Here is a 21,804-nt window from a genome sequence, read left to right on the forward strand (position 1 = left end):
GCTTGCCCATTTCATCCTAACGTTCTACTACATAGGAGTTTTGCTTTCCTTATTTATTTTTAGCTAGTTTAGTCTGCTGTAGTTCCTTTAGAATAGCTTCAACAGTTGTTCAGCCTTTTACCAATTTGAATTAGAATGCTGAAGGCTGTGGGGGGGAGGGGCTAGAATAAAGGTGAAAAAGTTTTATAGAAAAAATTGAAATGAGTAAGTTATTCCACATAAAACCCTGTAGGTTTACACTAGACACCTTTGTTATCATTTTTTAATCAATGACAATAATTTCTCTTTTTTGAGGGACTATCCTTTTCTAAGCTTTTACAAGGCAACAAAACGCTATCTTCTGAACTAACTGGTGATGTTCTAAATTTCTGATTTAAATCTACTATACTTTATATTGGTGCACCTACTGCTTATTATTTGAGATACTCTGAAAAGTAAGAGTCTGTCGCTTCAAATTTAACTTTCTTCTCCAGGTTTTATATCCAGGTTAAGTTTTACACGTTAGAAGAAATTTCATTAAACATTTTTTTTTTTTTATTTGAGGCTTTGATGGCGGTTCCCAAATTGTGGTTTGTGCAAATTTCTACACTCAGACCCATATATGTAATGGAGGGCGTGCCCCAAACTCCCTTCTAGATTTAGAAAATTTTTCTCCACCAGCTGACTTGATAAAGTACACAGAAACAAAATACTGTAAATCCTTCTGTGAAAATCTAAGTGTCATGCACATGTAATTCTTTTAATCATTGAAACAGAAATGGATAGTTTTGTGGAGATTTTAAAATTGAGGATGGCATTAATTATTAAGAATATGGACCCTGGAGCCCAACTGTCTGGGTTTGGTTTCTGCTTCTGTCATTAGTTCTGTGACCTTAGGCAAGCCACAACCTTTCTGTAACTCAGTTTCCTTACTTACTAAGTAGGGGAAACAGTGATATCCACTCCATACAGTTGTTCATTAGTGAACTTCAAAGGATTTGTTGTGTTTGAAGTGCTTAGAACAGTGTTTGGCATACAGTGTATATGCATTAAATATTGCCTTTAAGCATTATTATCACTGGTAAACTGACATGGTCTGTGGGCTGAAAAAAACGTGGCTACAGAACCTAAGTGTAATCTGCAGAGATAAATTTTATACTTAATGTTATAACTGGATGATCTTGATTGCACTTATCTGTACTTCCTTACTTATGAATTTCTGTTTCCCCCAATGGAATGCTTGAAGTAATACTTTTGGTCTCTCTCCTTCACAGGACAGTTGAAAAAACAGAGTTGTCAGTAAAGTAGGATGAATTCCTCTGGACAGGTGCTTTACAAATAGGATTCATCATTATTACATTATAACTGCCTTAAAACTCCATCATGTGTGAATAAACCTTAGAGGAAAAATCATAGACTGTTAATTCTTCAGTAATAAGCCCAAACTGGGTTATGACAAAACCATTTTCTCTAAATTCTACTCTACAGTCATTATTGTTTCCCCTTTAAGCTATTTATATTCAACCAACAAAAAAGGAGTGGTATATCCCATGTAGTTACTCAGAACATAGCAGAAATCCTATTTGACTAATTTTGAAAGGGGATTCAAAGAACAAAAACTGTACAGCATGAGTAAGCATGCGGTGCCAAGCCCCTGGCTGGTCTTCCCCTGAGCACCAGGCTCTCGTACCAGATGCTCTGGGACATCTCACCTTCACTCTTAGGCACCTGCCATGTGCTCATTATTACGAGAACTCTTCCATGTTCATGTCATGAGCCAACTAACTGTCCCTGACTTAAGTATGATGATGCTGTATGACAGAATCCAACAGAAAAGGTCTCCCGTCAAACTCAGCATCCATTCCCTTCAGGACCAAAAAAGAACTTTAAGGTTTCATATAGTCCTCCATAAGCTTCTGCTGAGAAGTAGAAGTCTTCCACTAGACAGATTCTGCTCATGGGACAGAAGTAGCTAGGAAAGAAAACTGGTGTCTGTGGCCAAACCCCTGCTGTCTGCCGAGCCCCTTTACCGTGTAGCTTGGTCTATGGATGGCAACACCTCTCATGCAGCTTTCCAGCTTGTACTTTATTCAGAAAGCAGTTTTCCAAGGGACTTATAATTCTGTAACATCAAGGAGTTCCTCCTGCTCATGGTTTCTTTTCTTTTCCTCAAAGAACACAAGCAGCAGGCCTTTCCAGGAACATTTAGGGGAGGAGCACCACCCACCATTAAAAGCTGACTCCTCACACCTCCATCCTGCTTACTACTGCTCTCCTTCAGCAAGGAGAACAAGAAAGACTTTTTAAGGGAAAGGAGTTCATTTCACATTTTGGGGGGAAATGAAATTCTGTTTCTTTAGTCTCACTTCCTTGAGAGAAGAACAATCCAGGTTTCTTCCTTTTCCCTCCTCTAGTTAAATAAATCACAAAAGCATTCACTCATTCCAGAGCCTTAACTTTGACTTGGATTTTTAATACTAATTCTCCTATAAGGAAACAAACAAAAAAGACATGAGCTTTCTCTACTTCTCTTCACATCCATCTTTTCAAGAATGAAACCAAATGGTTACTGTTTGGCCTTTGATACTTTTATTTGATCAGTAACAATTTTCTGTGTCTCAACTAAAGTAGCTGAAATTCTAACACTTATGTATTAAAAAGAACACTCTCCACTTCAGCACAAATGTTAACACAGTTTAACAATGAGAGAAACGAATTTCCAGAGGAAAATATACAGCTTATTTGGGTGGGAAAATGGTCCTATAAATAATCTAACACCAAGTTATTGGACATTTAACGTCACTTCCTTCTTCATTTAAATGGTTATGAAATCACTTTACTTTTTCTCAACAGCCCTACAATCAAAATTTTAAGTGATAGAGGTAAAACTGCTTTTATTATCAAACTGAATACTTCGTGGAAACAGAAATTCATGACTTTTAGGACATACTTGTACACACACATGCCTCTAAAGTTTACAGACTGAGAGGTTGGTATTTTAGAGCAATGGTTTTGGTAATTGCAAAAGGAAGCACTACAGACTTATGTTATATACTAAAAGCAAAGCTACATGCATGCGCTAGACAGTTATGAGTTTTTAAAGGGAACAAAGAAACCAATTTAGCTCATCTACTTAACACTCCTGTTCTTTGTATTATTTTCTATCTAAGATTTTCTTGCCGAACTTCCGGTTATATCCTTCCAGCTTTGGCAAAAGGAAAACAGTATGATAAATAAAAAAGTTTATTTCTGGAATTTGACATTAAACAACATAAAGGGAAAGTAATGCAAAAAGAATCAGTACATCACTTTGTAAGTTTAATCATTCTTTTTTGAAATCTGGTAAAATTCATATTGTCAGCTTTACATGTTGTTTCCCTTCCACTTCTCATCCTCTACTGGAAGCAAATTACAATGCAAATTTTTTATTTGGGAAATTCGGCCTGGCTCATGTGATTACATATAAAGAAGTTGAGGACTTACCTTTTGTCAATACTCAAGCTACTTAAAAGCAACATTCCTGTCTTCTAATTATAATAAAGTTGTTCAACAAAGTTATTACTCTAAATGTCTAGTGAGAAGATGTCTTAAATCCATATTCCAAAATGTTGTAAGACTCAAAAACTATTAACCTACAGAAATCACTCTGATATATTGTCCCACTCACTCATTTCTTCTAATTTTTATTACCAGGTTGCTTCATATAAGCTCCATATTCCTAGCTACTCTTCCTACAGTACCGATGGTTCTTCATGACCAAAGGGAGAAAAAAAGCTCTCTAAATTTTCACTTTAAAAGAGAAAATATTCTACATGCTCAGGTCTCAAATGATGTTAGTTTCTGAAAAAGAAAGCCAGTTTCATTTAATCTGCCTGTAGTACTATTTCTACAAGGACAGATGGAAAGGGGACTGTCAGGGCATGGGTTCCTACCATTTCTTCCTAGTTTCATGGGACCTATTGTCACATATCCCTGCAGGGCACTGGCTCCAGAATTACTACTGAGGCCCTAGTTGAAGAGGCAACTTGAGTTTTTCAGGGACATCAAACTCATATTTTTCATATTGAAAGACCATGAGGAGAGCCTGGACAGTTGGGTATCTGCCTTCAGCTCAGGTCATGAACCCAGAGTCCTGGAATCAAGCCCAAGTTGAGTCAGGTTCCCTGCTCAGTGGGGAGTCTGCATCTCCCACCCCCATCCCCCCGACTTGTGCTCTTTCTCAAATAAATAAAAATAAAAATCTTCCAAAAATTTAAATAAATAAAGGACCATGGAACCAAAAAACAACAACCTTACCCTAACAAACAGGAACTAGGGTTTGCTAATACCAGCTGTCCAAGGAAAGCTAAGGAACTGAAGTATTGTCCCTTTAAGGTTTATAGTCCAAAGGGAAGTGACCGTAGGTAAGTCAACTTTTATTCCTCAATGAAAAAAGCAATTTTTGGTATAGTCTGATCTGTTTCTCCTTTCCCTGATCAGAGAATCCTAGATCAAACTGGAACAGAGACAGAACTAACATCAATTTTCTTGAACTGTTTTGAATCTGTGAACCAAAGTTCCCAGGCCCACATACCAAATTAGCATAAATAAGCATCAAAGTGGAAGGTCTTTTAGGTTTAGGAAAGGTCTTTTATCTGTCCCAGACATCTCTTAGGTATAAACTGTGCAAGGAGAATATACTAAAGAGCCCTCCAGGAAACTTTTTGTGGCTAGGATCTAATATCCTGGAAAGGTCACAATTTTCTTAATCTTTATAGCTCTCTTACTGTATATAAAATGACACTGACAAATCTTTTTAAACTATGAAAAAGGAAGCAGAGGTACCAAAAATATGCTGCTGTCCACAGTGAATGGAGAAGCAGGTGTGGGTGAGATTCAGGATAAGAGCACACCTACCAAAGCAAAAGGCTGACAATATTAAAATAGCCCAGTAGTTCCTTTACAAAATAATAACTTGGCTAAATAGCTTACAAGAAAACAACAGAAAAACACTGACTTTTACTAGGCCCTAATAATCGTCAGACTTCTGCAACAGAAAAGCATTTAAGGGAAATATCGATCAAAAGGACTTCCATTTCACTCTTCAAATAAATCTTCCTGGAGGTCCTTTTCAACTCTTCAGCTCTAAGAACTATAGACATCATCTCCCCTGGCTCTTACAACCATTGCTTTGTATATTTGCTATGATTCAAAAAGGAAATATAAGTAAAAACAAATCTATCAATATGGATTTTTCTCAATTTAAGTTCTGTGCTTCTAATTAATCATGACCTAGGTTTAATTCATTCATTTCAAGATGATTTTCTTTTTTTAATTCAAGCACAAGGTTCTACAAGCCCATGATGCTTTCTCTAAAATTACTGTAAGGCTGAAAAATGCCTGACAAAGGTAGAATAATCCAGTAAGAGAAAGGGTCTGTGCTCCTGGAGAGAGAATGGAATCATACTGTATCATGGTAAGTAGAATTCCATGAATGACGTGGCCAATGACAGCATCATCTATATGTGGGTTTACAGAAGAAAATTCATCAGAGCAGAGTTCTCTAATAAGATGCCAAATCATCACACAAAATTTTTAGACTAGCAAACTCTCTCCAGGTAAGCACTGTTGGCAAGCCTCATTCTAGGACGTTAGCAGCAGATTTTAGTCACATCTAGAGTATCAGGATCAACCGCTTAGTTTATCCTTTGCCACAAACATCACTTAATTATCTTAAATGTTTCCCAAGGACCAATATTAAGGGTGAGTAACTGTAGCACAAGTTAGTCTGTCTCTTCAGGATCCAAATTAGGATCAGAATTCACTTACTTTTTCCCACTAATCTATCTCAATCATTTTTCAATAGGAAGTTGGGTTTCTCAATATTCATCCAGCTGCCTTAATATTTCTAACACTTAGTAACAGTCCAAGATACCAAGGGAAATTCCTACTCTTGGAGGATGATAGAAGCAGGAGTAGTAATTAGAAATTACTGTAATCACTATAAGCCATTAGAACCCAAGAATCACCCATGGTTGAATCTTAATAGAACACTTAGAAAGCTTCCTTGGTCTATTAGCAAAATTAGGAAAAACACTTCCTAAATGTCTTATAATCATACAGCAGACTAGTCTTTGTTGGGTTGACATTTTTGTAAGTTCAGTTACCCCCTCTTTCCTTCTAGAAAAGTACAGAAAGTTTTGTGCAGGAAAAGTTCTCTAAAGATTAGAAGACTAGGAAAGTGGGTGGTTCTGCTTACACTTCCTATTGCTTCCTTAAATGACTCCCCACCCTAAAGGCCAAGAAAAGTGGAAAGCCTTTCATTAAGAGGAAGGCTTACAGCTATCAATCTTTTGCAAAATATTTCATCAGAAAATCCCAGGGTGTTTCTCCAGTAGAACATTTTCTTCCCTGTCCACTTTGGTTTGACTGATGTTCTATCTGTTGTTACAGGCATGGCTAAGGTTACAGAAAGCTAGACAGAATTTAGAATGTAAGGCAACCCATGTCAACACATGAATGTGAAAGAAATTAAAGAGTCATGTGAATAATGGAGGGAAAACAGAAAACTCATAGTGTGCCCCCTCGTTGAGAAAGAGTACTCTGTCACCTTTATTGTGCTGGAGAGCCTCAATCCCTGTCCACTGAAGTCCATGTTAAAAACCTGAAATCTCAGCTTCTAATCTAGGAAATTTATAACCAACAGAAATATGAAACCTCATGGTGTTGAACCTGCAAAGCTCCAAAGTAATCCTGACTACTTTTTATACTCTTGACATTTAAGCAAGCAGAAACACAAGCTCCAGAGCACCCTTCCTCATGCCTGTCATGCTGCCGTAAGAAAGCACTCAATGACCGAAACCTACGAACCCAGATCGACGACATTTCTTTCTAAACTATTCTAACAACACTTCAAAGCCTATTACTTATTTTAATGGAGTAATGTTTAAGCAGTAAAACATGAAAAAACGTAGGACTCCATCTCGTGCCACTACCAAATCTCTAGCTGCAATAAGTAATTTGGAGTAATGCTGAATTTAAAAGGGAACATTACATTTGAAATGAGCTTTTTACATAACGAATCATGACTCTGAAATACATGTGGGAAAGCCTCAACCCCTGTTCCCCAAATTCCATGTTTGAAAACTGAAATGAGTTTTTATTGAAATCATGTTCTGATTACATAATACTCTTGGTTTAAAGGAAAAATATTAATGGAATTTAATCTGTACCTAATCTAATTTCACTATCACTATTATTCAATTATCACCTCTGGAACACTCTCAGAGAAGGTTTACTATAAACACCTGAACTGCCTTTGCCTCCTGTCACTGACTTGACCCTTCTAATACTTGTAGTCTGCTATGGCAAGACTTAGCTTTGATTACTTTCTGATAAGGATTATACCACTTCTGCAAAGTCATTCCTATAAAGACATTTAATCTCTTTCTCTTTCATCTTGAAACTTTTATTTGATTAAAAAAATTCATCTCAAAGAGCAGGAATTGGCTGATGGAAAAAATAATACGCATGCATGCATTTGTGACATGATATGGAACATATGAAATGGACGGTGAGAGCAGGGGAGGAATAAACTTTATTGGCCCAGGGGAAGAGATGGGGGAACAAGGAGGGGCCAAGGAAAAGAGTGAATATGGGTGGGAAAACTGAAATGGAATGCTTGAAAAGGTATACACTTTGTAACCTCCACCACTCAACTCCGAGATGGTATGTACAGTGCCATACAGGTAGACTAAAGTGAGTTTCACTCTGTAGTTGATGCTACTTGTAACAGTTCTACCGTTACCAAGTCATCATTTAATTCTGCCAGTCAGACAAAGCTCTCGGGTTAGTGCAAATAAGGTTTTCCATCCTGGGCTGCAGGCTGACCCGCCAGTGCTCAGAAGGCATGCTTGTGACGAACTCGCACACTTTCCAGTTCCCCACCTCCAATGGCGGCCAGGGTCTCCAGCCTGCTTAAGCGCTCCAGGCTTCTTCCAAGAACTTCTTCTAGGCGACTGCGTATCACCTGGGCCCCTTCTAGTTCCACCTGCAGAGTTCGGTCTCTCTCAGAGCTGAGTAAACATGCCACATGGAAGGAAAATGGATTAGCCACCAACTATAATGAGTCTACGTATAGTTCCAAAGAGCCATGAGACTTTCTAAAGGATGCTCTCTAGGACACAATAAGTAAACACAGTCTTTGTTTGGGCACTGTTATCCTTCACTGCAGATAGATTAGCAAGGCCGTCTCCTTTCTTTAAAGCTTGCCTCTTTATGCTAGATTGTGGGCCAGTATCACATAAAATTATAGATCCTAGGACTTATGTCTGTATAGCCAACATAAGAGAAATTTCACTTCTTGATTATTAGTTTCTGAAAAAACAAAATCCAGGAAAAACTAAATGCAAACCGAAGCATTACTGAGCCAAGTAGGACTGAGCCAAGCACTACTGAAGATCTGTGTTCTCTCATTTGGTAACCAGACCAGACGGAGCTCTGAAAAGGAATCTGGCTCATAGAGACTAAAGATCCAGAGATTCTTTAAAAAGTAATATAATCAACTGGTCCTTATTGTATCTTTCCTCTGCCTTCATTTACCTGAAGTAGAAAGAAAAAGAATGCTTAAACTGAACAATCGCCTAGAAGAAAATGAATAGTAAAAAAATAAAAATTAGGAAAAAGCAAAAGAGACAAGGGGAGAAGGCAGAATGAGAAAAAAAAGGGGGGGGGGAATATAAAATGAACAAGAATGATATAATATATATGACCAAAAATCAAGAAGTACAAGCAAATATATTCACCATGATGGCTATCAGTGATTCTGGGTTGATATCAGCCATCATGATAAATATATTTTCTTCAATGATATTCGGTATCAATACCCTTTATATCCTCACTCGTGGAACGGAACAGCCCTTACCAGGACATGAAGCAGAGGAAGGAAAGGAAAACACTGAGTGTTTACTGTACACAAGGCATTGCTGTAGACACCTGACAAGTCTCATTTGATCAGTGTGTAGCTATATGAGATAGGCACTATTTCTGACTTAAGACTTAAACACTAGGCTCTGAGAGGTCCACAAACAACAAATGACAAACTGAGTATTCCTAGTAATTGTCTGATTTTTTTCCCTCCCTGCTTTGAGATCATAAGCATCTGCACCTGAAGAGGAATAGAAGGGTAAACACTGCCGTCACTCTCCTACCTCTCTGGATGGGCATGGAACTTCACCAGACTGCTATAGAGCTGTCTCTCTGCTTGCAGAGCCTCATTGAGCCGACTCCGTTCATCCACCAGCCCTTCGAGCATCAGCAGTAACTGAGGAAACAGCAGAAGCAATACGCAGACAGACATGAGACATGAAGCCACAGCAGATCCTGAGAAAGCCGCCAAAGGAATGGACTTGCATGCACTAGGACCAAAAAATTCACTCTTCCTACTTGCTTAAACTCTCTATTATATTTTACAGTTTTCAAATCAATGGCATATTATCTTTTTTTTTTCTAATCTTTAAAACTATAGGGCAGAAGTCAAACATGAAAGCAAGAAGGAAGAGGAGAGAAATGCCAGAAGCACAGGGAAGAGCTGAGAGAAGGGAGTGCAAGGGAAAGGAAGGAAGGGCAGGAGGAGACATACAGTAGGACTTACTGGTATTCTTCATTCATTCAATAAATATTTGCTGAGCACATTCTATGTGCCAAGCTCTATTTTAGGGATAAGTGTACTATGTGTAGTGGGTGGAGGGGACACCATCAATCACAGACCTGTGTCGCAGTGAGCCCTACAATAAGTGCTGTACAGAACATGAGCCATGATGTAACACAGCCAGCAGAGAGGTCTGTGTTAGTGAACTGCTTGACTTAAAAGCCAGGATTGGAGTGAAACGAGTAGTTTGTGAGAGAGAGGATAACAGACAGGGAGCACAGGCAACTAGGTCTTTTTTAAAAGTCTGGCACTGAAGAGAGGTCAGCTACAAGGCAGTAGCTAGAAAGGAATTACAAATGTTAGGGGCACTTCTTGCTGAGGCTGACCAAGGCGAGGCAACTTCAGAGCAGAGATTCTCTATGAAGCTCCATTAACAGACCCCTTCAGAGATCACTGAGATTGACAGGTTTTCCACCATTTGTTCCACTGTAAAAATGTTTATATTCCAATGACTTACTTGTTGTCTTCGATTTCCTAAAGTCTCTTGACCCTGTGATTCTACTGAAGCAACTTTTTCCCGAAGAAGTAAGACTTCTTGGGTCAGGCGTTCCATAGCTGGTATGTCTTCAGGATCAACCAGTTGCATCTGCAGATCCTAAAAGTCAAGAAAAAAACTAGTAATAAAAATGTGGGGCGCCTGGCCGGCTCAGTCAGTGGAGCATGCGACTCTTGACCTCGGGGCTGTTGATGGCTATCTAACAGAGGAGAAAAGGAGCAGATGTCCCTGAAACAGGCTGCTGTACTTGCAAGCGGAATATGGATAAGCCATATGAAACAGTACATTCTTTGTGAAATTTCAGCAACGCCAATATAAGTCAGAAAGAATATGGTGATATTAAGAGGCTCAAACTGACAGTGCATTAAGGAACTAAGGACTGGTCAAGGGACTCAGGGTATCCAAATGTCGTTTGAGGATGCCCTACAGGTATTCTGAGCTGTAATCACTTCCAAGGATCTTGAGAAAGCTGGGAAGGACCTTTATGAGGTCTTCTTTAATCTGTATGTTCCTGGTCAGGGACTCCATGTCGGCAGCCTGCACCTGCAGCTCTTCCTCTTGCACGGCCACCATGGACTGTAGTGCAGAAAGTTCCATCTGTGGGGAGAAGAGATCCTGGAGTCAGTGTGCAGAGGAAGCAACATCTGTCACGTTCACATTTTAACCCTGAGGCCAAGGTTCTTCCATGTTGTATCACCATCAGCCTATCATGCAAGTGCCAACTACAAGATGAATAGTGCTCAACTGGGTCAGATCAATAAACCACACGGTGGGATACCAAAGGGTGTTTTATGGGAGGTGGATGGTAGCTTTAAGGATGCCCTTCACTTTAATTAGCACTAGAAAACATTTCAAATTTGCTTAATTAATGAGCTTATTGTGCTGCTTCAAAAATGAGCAGATGGGTGAATCCTCCCACCAACCCTGTAGGATCACAACTCTACTATTCCCCAGTTTACAGAGGAGGTGACTGAGGTGTAGAGAAATTGCACAGGCTCCTTAAAGTCACAGAGCTAGGAAGGGGGAGATCCAGAATGTGAACTCCCCAGGAAGCAGACTCAGAACTCGAGGTTATAATGACTTTCCTGCAGATTCTACAGATCCATATACTCTTTATAGTAAGGGCAAGTTATTTGTAAGTACACATTGCAAGGAACTTTTGGTGGGGGGGGGGTTACTTATTTATCTGTCAGAGAGAGATGGAGGGAGAACACAAGCAATGGAGCAGTAGGCAGAGGGAGAAGGAGGCTCCCCGCTGAGCAGGGAGCCCGACGCGGGGCTCGAGCCCAGGACCCTGGGATCACGATCTGAGCCGAAGGCAGAAGCTTAACTGACTGAGCCACCCAGGCGCCCCCTGTAAGGAACTATCTGGAGATAATTAAAGGAAATAGGTGTGACAAAGAAGAGAGATGACACACAGCTAGTTTAAGGTATAGCCAAGCTTCCTAAAGAAAGCAGCACCTGTTTCTTTAAGATATAAAATGTAAGTTATAAGCAGTAAAAATTTTACTTCGAATTCCACCGATGCTGATAGTTCACTATATGGGCTGGTGATGATTTATAACTACTCAAAGTATTTTATGCTCTGGGCTCCTGCGGCATGTTAGGAAGAAATGCTTCTCCTCCCATTTCCTTCCAGGTTGAAGGACCTCAGTTAATGTAACTCCTGACCTTTCTCCACTCCCTTTAGCCAGCGCCAGGCAGGGTAAAGGACTTATCTGAATGGTATGTTGGGGAAGAATAAACCAGGCATGCTTGACTTAGCTCCAGCTTTCTTTTTGGGAGGCACCTGCCTGCAGCAGGCCTGTTTTTGCCACTGCTTCTCCAAGAGCAGGCTCTTCCTCACCATGTAGAGTGGCTGCCAAGGCCCAGTGTCATCTGTGATTAGGCAGGTAAGACTACCGATTCTGGGAAATTGGCTAGCAGGCCCGCTGATTCTTGCATTACATTCTCTATTTTATCAGTAATGCAGTCGATAAAATACCAAACTGTCTGCCATGACCTTGTTTTATCTCTCTGTTTGTTCAGATCTTGGGTATGGGAAATGGAGTGCTACTTAGTAGGCCTCTTCAGAGACCTCTATCATTATATAGCCAGGTATTTGCTCCATAGAAGAGAAATTCAAACACGAGGAAGAAAACATTATTACAGCAAGATAAAGGTCTGCAGTCAGGCAGATGTGGGTTTTGGGTTTTAAATCTTGGCATAATCTCCCTATAAGGCATTTAAACTGAGCTTCAGTTTCCTCAATTGTAAAACGGAAATAATACCTACCTTTTAGGGCTATGTGAGAATAGAGAAAATGTATTTAAAAGCACCTGGCAGGCAATTAGTAAATGTTAACTACTACTACCACTACTACTATGACTTCAAGAGAGCAGGAAAAAAAATTTTTTTTCTTAAAAAAATCAAGAAAATTGACTTGGCTTTTGGTATACATCTAATATCAGAGGGCATGTGATAATGTATGTGTAAATATATACACACACACATTGAGCTAAGAAGTTGGTAATTGATTAAGGACACAAAAATAAACAACACAGCCAAATATAACTCACTCAAAATAACCATTCATAGTCTTATTAATTTTATGATCTCCCAAACAGGACAGAACCAAAAAGTAACACTACTCTGAATCAAGTATATATGAGAAAAACAGGAACAGCACATGGAAACCAAAATCTCCTGACATGAATAATCAGATAATGGCTAGGGAGAAATCCCAAAAAAGGAGGGGAGCTAGGGGATTTTTAAAACTGGTATTTGTAAATGCCACACAATTTCATATCCTCAAAACTTGAGGCATATAACAGGAGGCTCGTTGTTAAGAGGAAATATAGTAATGAGAAGAGAAATTAAGGGGTACAACAAGATAATTTCACCATGAATATGAACACAGGTTTATTCTAGATCTAACTCTGGCTAAGAGGTGGAACAAATGTGAGAAGCCAAGTGACTAGCCAGTAAACTTCGTGTACTTTTGATCCTCCAAAATAGATGCCCTGGCAACATAAAGCTTTTTAGTTTTAGTGGGTAACTCTGTCCTGTGGCCCTAATACTTCTTCCAAACCACAGCTGGACATACAATTGCTGTAAAGGGAGGGAGAAGGAGAAGGGATTCTGTAAGGCCAAGAGGCCTCTTCTAAGAAAATTCACGAAAACTCTATTGCTAGAAATACAGAATAATGGGAAAATGACCTGCTCCAAGTAATGACTTCTTGGCAAGTATTTTGAGTCACAAAAGACCTGAATTTAAATCTTTGCTTTGGTATGTCTTAGTTACATGACAGTTCCCCACCTCCATGGTTTGCTTTCGTTTTGTTTTTTTGAGAGAGCATGCATAAGCAGGTGGGGGAGAGGGGAAGAGGAAGAGAGAGAATCTTCAATCTCACACCCTTGAGATCATAAACTGGGCTGAAATCAAGAGTCAGACGCTCATCCGACTGAGCCACCCAGAGGCCCCTTCCTACCTCCACATTTAAAAAAAAAAAAAAAAATTCAGTGTTTCACCTTCTTCAACTATAAAATAGGGCCAATACCACCTAGTTTGCAGAGCTATAAGCTTTAGTGCTAATTTAAGTACCCAGAATAGTACGCTGCATATAGCAAGTACTCAATGAACATTATCGATCATTCCCAAAATTCCTCTGTTCCATGTTTCTAAAGTAATTTCATGGATCTAATGTAATAAGTCCAAGCAGCAATTATACAATATGTCACGTTTTCCACCAGTTCTTTACAATTATTCCAGTCTGCAATGGGTAGAGAAAGCAGCCTTTGCCTTTTCAGCACTTGAAAGTTTAATGGCCTCCATTTAACAAAGAGCATCTTTTGAGAAAATGTATACATAAAGCAATTCCTATTTTTCTCCAGAAAGGAAACTCTGCATCTGGACCTAGATATTATACTTGGACAACTATACTCTTTTAAATATAAACTATTTTGGAAGAAAATAATAGGAATTTTGAAATTAGGGTCACTAGAACACTCACCCGACTTTCTCTTTCTTTTTTAGCCATGAGTTCAAGTTCCTCTTTGGCATTATTCAATTCTTTTTCCAGCCCTGCAACTGTGTCCAAGTCTCCTAAAAATGACCACATAGCACTCATTTTAATCACTCTAACATCATTGACCTCTGCTGCTTTGTTTCTGTGGAATCTATTCTGAATACACAATCTCACGACGACAAAAATATATGCACAGATTGTTCGTTGCAGCATTATTTGTAATAATAAAACACTGAATCAATCAACATGCCTATAAAAAGAAGACTGAATAAACCACGGTATATCCATGCAATAAGTTACTATATACAACTTTAAGAAAGGATGATGAAAGTGTTTATGAACTGATATGGAGTAATTTCTAAGAAACATTGTTAAGTGAAACAAGTTGGGTACAAAAGAATACATCTAGTGTAGTCTGTTTTATATTAGGAAAGGGGGAAATAGGAACACACACATACACATCACATACAGACATAGGACTGCTCTCTTACTTTGCAAAAAGAAACATAGGAAGGATAACCTAGAAATGAAATTGGTTGCCTTCAAGGGAGGGGTGAAAACCAGAGAGAAATGTTAGGGAAGTTGATGGGTCTTCTGAGCATACTTTTTTATGTATTTGAATTTTGAACCACGTTAATGTTTTATTTTTAATGTGTAAAGTTAGTTCAATAACAATGGGGAAGAAAAAGCCTAAAACTGAATATTAACATAAGTAAATGAACCTATATAATAGATAACATAAGCACCCAGAATTTTAAAAAATTAATCCAAATAATTTTTGAACTCACTATTCTAACTGTATACCCTCAGTGGGAGATAGTCTAAAGATTAAAAAAAATAAAAGAAATCTTAAACATTATTTATAGACTTATTATTGATAGTGGTACTCATGTAGCAATTCTAAACTACTTCTATGTATTGTGCAAGTGGGTAAATATATTCATGATAGAGGTAACCAGGTTTCTCAAGGTCAGAAAAAGGGCAGATACAAATACAAAATCAGGCAAAGAAAGAACTGGTGGTGTTAAATTAGAATGAGAGAAATCAGTATCAAATACAAATACAGACCCCTTAGCTCTGTTCGCCTAAAAGGGCCTAAAAGCAAATGATACCTGTGGCCAAGAGCCCATCTCATACCCAGATATTAGTACCTAAATGCCATTACCCACTTAACCAACTTCAAGGAACCAGAGCTCTTTGAAGTAACGGGCAGTTCCAGGGCTGAGGCAGGGAAAGAGAAAGGTGATCACAGAACACCTTATTGTGGCAGCAAGTGTGGAAGTGCCGAAAAACTGATAACAACATACCGAAAGGACAAAGGAGCAGCTTGAAGGGGCCCCAATTGGCCAAACTGGGAGTAATTTAGGCATCAAATGGAATAAAGACAGAAACAGATAATAAAATATTTTTTTAAAAGAATCTATTAGAACATGTTGATATTTAAAAAAATGGAGTGGGGGAGACTAGGGAAAGTGTACCTCTTTATGAAAGAACATGTGCTAATTAATACACAGGAAGAAATTTTAGAAATATAAATCACTTTTTTAAACATAATTGCTGCTTCAGGCAAGGTTGACAGGATGCTGGAAGCCCTGGGTGAGTAGCCGTGGGGACACGGTCAACCTCTCAGGCTGCTGGGCGGCAGGGAGAAATGGGAGAAATGAGTCTTCGTAATGCAAAGGTCTGGCAGATACGATCTTAACTAAGGAAAACACAAACTGCTATCATCTGCTCCTGATGTGGGTGCTGAGATAGACCTCACCCTTGCAGTCTTGCAAAAAATGCTGAACTTGAATCGAACCATGAGGAAACAATCAGAGCCAGATTGAGGGCCATTCGCTGGCCCAGAGTCTTCAAAAATGCCAATGTCAAAAAAGACAAAAAAAGGCTAGAAAACTGTCCTAGACTAAAGGGACTAACGAGACATGACAACTAAATGCACACATGGTCCCAGAGTGGGAGACCCAACCATCGGGAACGTTCGTGGGACAACAGGAACTCTGGATATGAACTGTATGTCAGGTACAAGGACTATACCAAGGTTAAATTTTCTGAATGTGATAATTGTACTATAGTTATGTAGGAGAAAGCCCTTGTCCTTAGGAAATACAAAATGAAGTATTTAGAGATAAAGTGTCATGGTATCTAAGTAATTTTTAAATGGCTTAGAAAAAACATTCATGTGTGTGCATGGGAAGAAATAATGCAAATGTGGCAAAATGTTAATAGGGGGTGAATCTTAATAAAAGTATTTGTGGATATTCACTGTATGATTTTTACCACTTTTCTAGAAGATTGAAATTTGCAAAATAAAAAATTACGGAAAGGTACTTTTTTTGAAAAAAAAAAAAAAAAAAAAAAAAAAGGTAAATAGGGAGTAAATTAAACAAATCCAGCATTCTTTATCTTTAACTAACAAAGTTTTCCTGAGAAAAAATAACTACTTGCATGACTTACCTATGGAATTCCATAATACCTTACACTATAACAAAGACACAAACATTTTATTTTTTTTTTTTTTAAAGTAGCTCCATGCCCAGCCAAACATGGAGCCCAGCATGGGGCCTGAACTCATGACCCTGAGATCAAGACCTGAGGAAAATCAAGAGTTGGATGCTTAACTGACTGAGCCACCCAGGCACCCCCTTGCATTTTTTAGTATCAGTAAAAAAATCATAAGTTAATTCTCCAAATCCACAACCTTTCTTACAGCATTATAATTACCATTTCACTAATAATGGTGAGCCCCTATTTCTATAACTCACAGGGTAAATCTCTTCCTTGAAGCTACCCTAGATCCCAACCTTCTGCTCTGTGAAAGTCAGAGACTCTAATACCCAGCACTCATTTAGGTTTTGCTCATACTCTTCCCAAAATTCATTTGTTTTTAGGGAGTTCAAGGCCTACAATCATCTCTTAGATGGCTGTGATCTTGGCAAATAACTTAATGTACTCTGCCTCCCCCTCCCAACACTGTAATACAGGTTAGGTCAAGTTACTGTGAGTAGCCTCAGCCTGCTTGAAAGACACCCAGGAGAAGGTATCAGCCCTGTGGTCCTATTGTGTAGGTCTGGAAAAACTACCTCCTGCATTTCTGAACCCCTGCAAAGCTATCTGTTAAGAATAATCAGGAGGCAGTTTCCCTGGGCCAAACTGTGTACTCAAAACAACAGCTTCAATTCAACAAAATAAGGGTAGTTCCTTCTAGAAGAGACATGTCTTCAGACTTTCAGGGGGAATCTAAACTTATTTTTTTCCATTAAGGTAGGAAAAGAGAGCCTTGGCCAAACCTATTAACAAAGTTACAGAAAGAAAAGACAGAAGATTCCTTAGTGAAATTAAATATGATACTTACCTAATGAGGACCTGGGTATACTGGTATCCCCTTTGGCAGTCAGTGAAATGCTATCACCTTTGGAGGGTATATGCACTGAACCCTAAAAATCAGAAGAGTCAAGGGATTTAGAAAGGCACGGAACCATGATCACAATGACAAGGACCTGGAATGTTCTCACAATTTGGTATTAAAATGACCAAACTTATGCCTCTAACACAAAAAGGCAGTTAGCATGAACATTTACATAAGCATGTAATTCTTACTTGATCAGTCTGTTCTCCAAGATGGGGGAGGCTGGAGGTAACGTCGGTGGGTTGGTTAGAAATGAGGGTTTGGGACACCATGAAGTCCTTCCCTCCTAGATACTGGCGCAAGGCCTGTAATTCTGAATTTCTTTCCATTAGGGCTCGTACCATCTTCTCTGCAGCGGCCTAGTAAGGAAATCACACACACCATTAGAAAGATACTCTAGAAAACAAAATTTGTGTTCTGAAGTTATTCGTTAAAAGACAATTGTTTATGAAAAGCCAGTGGGGCCCCCTAAAATAGTTCCCTTGCTTTCAGTTTACAGGGAAAAAATAGCAGATGAGTAGAAAGAAAGTCTCTCAGAGGAAGAACATTGGAAAAACTGAATATAACATACCTATTATGGATCAAACAATCTGAAATTGGCTCTGCCAGAACGCTATCAGGCTAAGTTATTAGATTCTGGTTTGATGTCCTTTACTCTGGGAAACATGTGCCTGTGGCCTGGATGTTCTTTACCCACCCATTTGTTTGGTTTGCTCCCTTTACATCTTTGCCTACTGATACCTTATCGGATTGGCCTCCTCTACATATCCTGTCTAAAACAACCACCTTTCTCTACATCCAGTTCTCCCTGTCCTGCTAAGTTTTTACAATGCACTTACCATTATCTGATATATGTTCATTGTCTATCAACCGGATATAAGTTTCCTAAGGGCAGGTTCTATGATGTTTTCTGCTGAATCACAAGAGCCCAGAACAGTATCTGGCACATAGTAGGGACTCAATGCACACTTATTGAATGAATCAATTACACAGAAACATTTTTATCAGACCATACAATCAGGAGAATCTGAACCTCAAAACCACCAAACCCAGTTTATTTAATTTCAAATCCCAGTTTTCTAAGACAGATGATGGCAGAGTAAGGAAAAGATTTAGAACATTATTTGTGACCATTACCACATTGAAAGTCTGCATTTAATAAAAAAATCTGGAAACAATAAACTAAGACTAAAATTACTGGGGGTAAAAGATGATGAATCAGGACTATACTAGCTGCACCAGCATACACTGTTTCTGGGAACAATTACTACTGCTTTAATGAGATGCTGAGCTCTTGTCAAAATTTCTAAGGGAAATAAAAAATAACCTTACATTTTTAGTAAGTAAAATTTGGGCTCTTCAGGGATTTGGACATAACCGAGGTAACAGTACATTATTAATTTGCCTGAATAAAAATCTGTAGAAGTTATTATGGGAAAAAAAATAATAGAGAACATATATGATCTCTTATGTATATGAAATACCTGTGTACCAGTACTGTAAGATTAATATATCCCATGTTACCATAAATTATTTATTCTCATCATGGTCTTTGAAAAGAACACAATCTTTTTTCCTCTTAAGATAATTCATATTTTTTTAAAGATTTTTTTTTTATTATTTATTTGACAGACAGAGGTCACAAGTAGGCAGAGAAGCAGGCAGCGAGAGAGGAGGAAGCAGGCTCCCTGCTGAGCAGAGAGCCCAATGCGGGGCTCGATCCCAGGACCCTGGGATCATGACCTGAGCCGAAGGCAGAGGCTTTAACCCACTGAGCCACCCAGGCACCCCAAGATAATTCATATTTTATAGGAATTTTAAAAAATGGGAAGCCTCCCTATGACCCTGCAATTGCACTACTGGGTATTTACCCCAACAATACAGATGTAGTGAAAAGAAGGGCCATCTGTACCCCAATATTTATACCAGCAATGGCCATGGTCGCCAAACTGTGGAAAGAACCAAGATGCCCTTCAATGGATGAATGGATAAGGAAGATGTAGTCCATATACACTATGGAGTATTATGCCTCCATCAGAAAGGATGAATACCCAACTTTTGTAGCAACATGGATGGGACTGGAAGAGATTATGCTGAGTGAAATAAGTCAAGCAGAGAGAGTCAGTTATCATATGGTTTCACTTATTTGCAGAGCATAACAAATAGCATGGAGGACAAGGGGAGTTAGAGAGGAGAAAGGAGTTGAGGGAAATTGGAAGGGGAGGAGAACCATGAGAGACTATGGACTCTGAAAAACAATCTGAGGGTTTTGAAGGGGCGCGGGGTGGGAGGTTGGGGGAACCAGGTGGTGGGTATTGGAGGGAACGGATTGCATGGAGCACTGGGTGTGGTGCAAAAACAATGAATACTGTTACGCTGAAAATAAATTAAAAAAAAATGAAAAAAAAAATGGGAAGCCTTCGGGGGGCTCAGTCAGTTGAGCATCTGCCTTCAGCTCTGGTCATGATCCCAGGGTGCTGGGATCAAGCCCCACATTGGGTGCTCCACTCAGCAGGGAGCCTGCCTCTCCCTCTGCCTACTTCTCCCTGTCTGCTGCTCCCTCTGCTTGTGCTCTCTCTCCCTCTCTCTCTGACAAATAAATAAATAAAATCTTAAAAAAAATAGAGAATTAAGAAAAATATGTCAAGTATAAGTTCTCCCACAGCTTGGCTAGAAATAGAAAATATCACTCAAGTCTTGAGAATGTAGAATCAAAATACTCCAGAACCTTGTATTGCCTTCTGTCAAAATTATCAGAATATTAAGGAAAGAAAATGTACAATGAAGTTAATGGGTAAATGTACTATTTAAGCACCCTTCTTAATACAAAGTGCTCTACCAATATTGCATGCTCTGATAACAGATGTAAAACTGTAATCTAGGAAACAGACTGTTCCTAACAGAACAGACTGTAAAATGCCACACACGTACACACTATAATGTTCAAACACTCCCTATTCACAGACTAGAAACACACTGACACTCTTCCGGTCTGCACATTAGTCCTTACCTGGCTCTCCTGCTCCCTGGTGCTAATAGACTGAAGCAGGCCTTGAATCTCGATTTCATGCTCCACTGCTTGTTTGTTTCGATCACTCAGTAGTTCCTGCAGCATCCTTTCCTTTCGCTGTAGGCGCTGGCACAGCTCCTCTGCTATCTCACTCTGCCCTGGTCCGAGTTTACAGAGCAACGTGGCACTGAGATCCTAATATAGAAGGGACAGTGTAAGTTCTGGAGGAAAGAATTCCCTCTATGACATATCAAGGGGTTTATAAGAATCTGCTATAGGAGAAAGAGCTATGAGATTCCGGGGAGCAAATATCATGTTTTATTCTCCTTTGTTTCCCCACATCTCGCACAGGCTTGGTATACAGAAGGCTGTAAATACATGCTCAATGAATGAACACTAACAATACAGAAAAACACTCATAATGTCAACTTACATATTGTTTTCTGAAGTAGGCCCTTTCCCTATTTGCTCAGGATACATAACAGATGAAGATAAATGGACATGCAGTCCATGTATTTTTTTTTCCCCGTATAACTTTTATAAGGCAACAGAAAATGATAAGCTGAAAAAGAATAATGAGCACTATATTTCTTAGCATGGTGATGAGGTTCCTACCTCTATACTGAGAGGCTGTAGATGGTGGTTAAAACTGTGGAACCACACTGCCTGGGAGGCTTACTGGCTTTGTCACTTTCTAACTTGCCCAGGTACAGCAGGATGGTATTTAAGAATTGGGTCACTGGCACCCCCAGACCTAAAGAGTCCCAATCCAGGACTGAGATTATGTAATCACTAAGCCAATTGCCTTTAATTAAGTAAAGTCTTGCCTCCACTTCTTTGTTCCTATCATGCAGAGATGTCTGTAACTGCTGAATGATACTTTCTTGTTCCTTCTGCCAATGGCTAAATTTGGTTTCCCTTTCTTCTTTCAGCCATTGCAGGTTTTGACAGGTGGCAGATAACTGCTCTACTTCCAGGCCTTTGGCCCTCAGGAGACTCTCCATACTCTATAGTAACAAAGAAAACAAGGATAAGTCAAAGGACCACCCCAAACTCAGCAGGATAAATAAGATACTTGATCCGCCTTCAAATTATCTTCTAAAGTATCAATTTTTTGCAAAAGGAGAAAACTTTGTATCTGATCTAACAATGCCATACTAATCTTCGGTTTTAGAAACTCTCGTCTAATTTATTTAGAGAAATAAATATAATGTA

General features: G+C 39.1%; 1 protein-coding gene across 17 annotated transcripts in view; it reads right to left on the reverse strand.

The window, feature by feature from the left end:
* Positions 1-21,804, reverse strand: part of PDE4DIP (phosphodiesterase 4D interacting protein) — a 206,668-nt gene that overhangs the window by 44,554 nt on the left and 140,310 nt on the right. For all 17 annotated transcript variants that reach the window (XM_032881284.1, XM_032881287.1, XM_032881291.1 and 14 more), the window contains 9 exons: positions 21,417-21,596; positions 20,590-20,784; positions 17,771-17,938; positions 17,526-17,607; positions 14,156-14,247; positions 10,644-10,760; positions 10,125-10,262; positions 9,168-9,280; positions 7,906-8,033 (listed from right to left, as the gene is read on the reverse strand). In XM_032881284.1, the coding sequence (XP_032737175.1) occupies positions 7,906-8,033; positions 9,168-9,280; positions 10,125-10,262; positions 10,644-10,760; positions 14,156-14,247; positions 17,526-17,607; positions 17,771-17,938; positions 20,590-20,784; positions 21,417-21,596 (1,213 nt within the window). The remainder of the gene's footprint in view (positions 1-7,905; positions 8,034-9,167; positions 9,281-10,124; positions 10,263-10,643; positions 10,761-14,155; positions 14,248-17,525; positions 17,608-17,770; positions 17,939-20,589; positions 20,785-21,416; positions 21,597-21,804) is intronic.

The sequence above is a fragment of the Lontra canadensis genome, unplaced genomic scaffold (assembly GCF_010015895.1).
Source record: "Lontra canadensis isolate GAN:19392208 unplaced genomic scaffold, GSC_riverotter_1.0 scaffold75, whole genome shotgun sequence".
Classification (NCBI taxonomy): Eukaryota; Metazoa; Chordata; class Mammalia; order Carnivora; family Mustelidae; genus Lontra; species Lontra canadensis.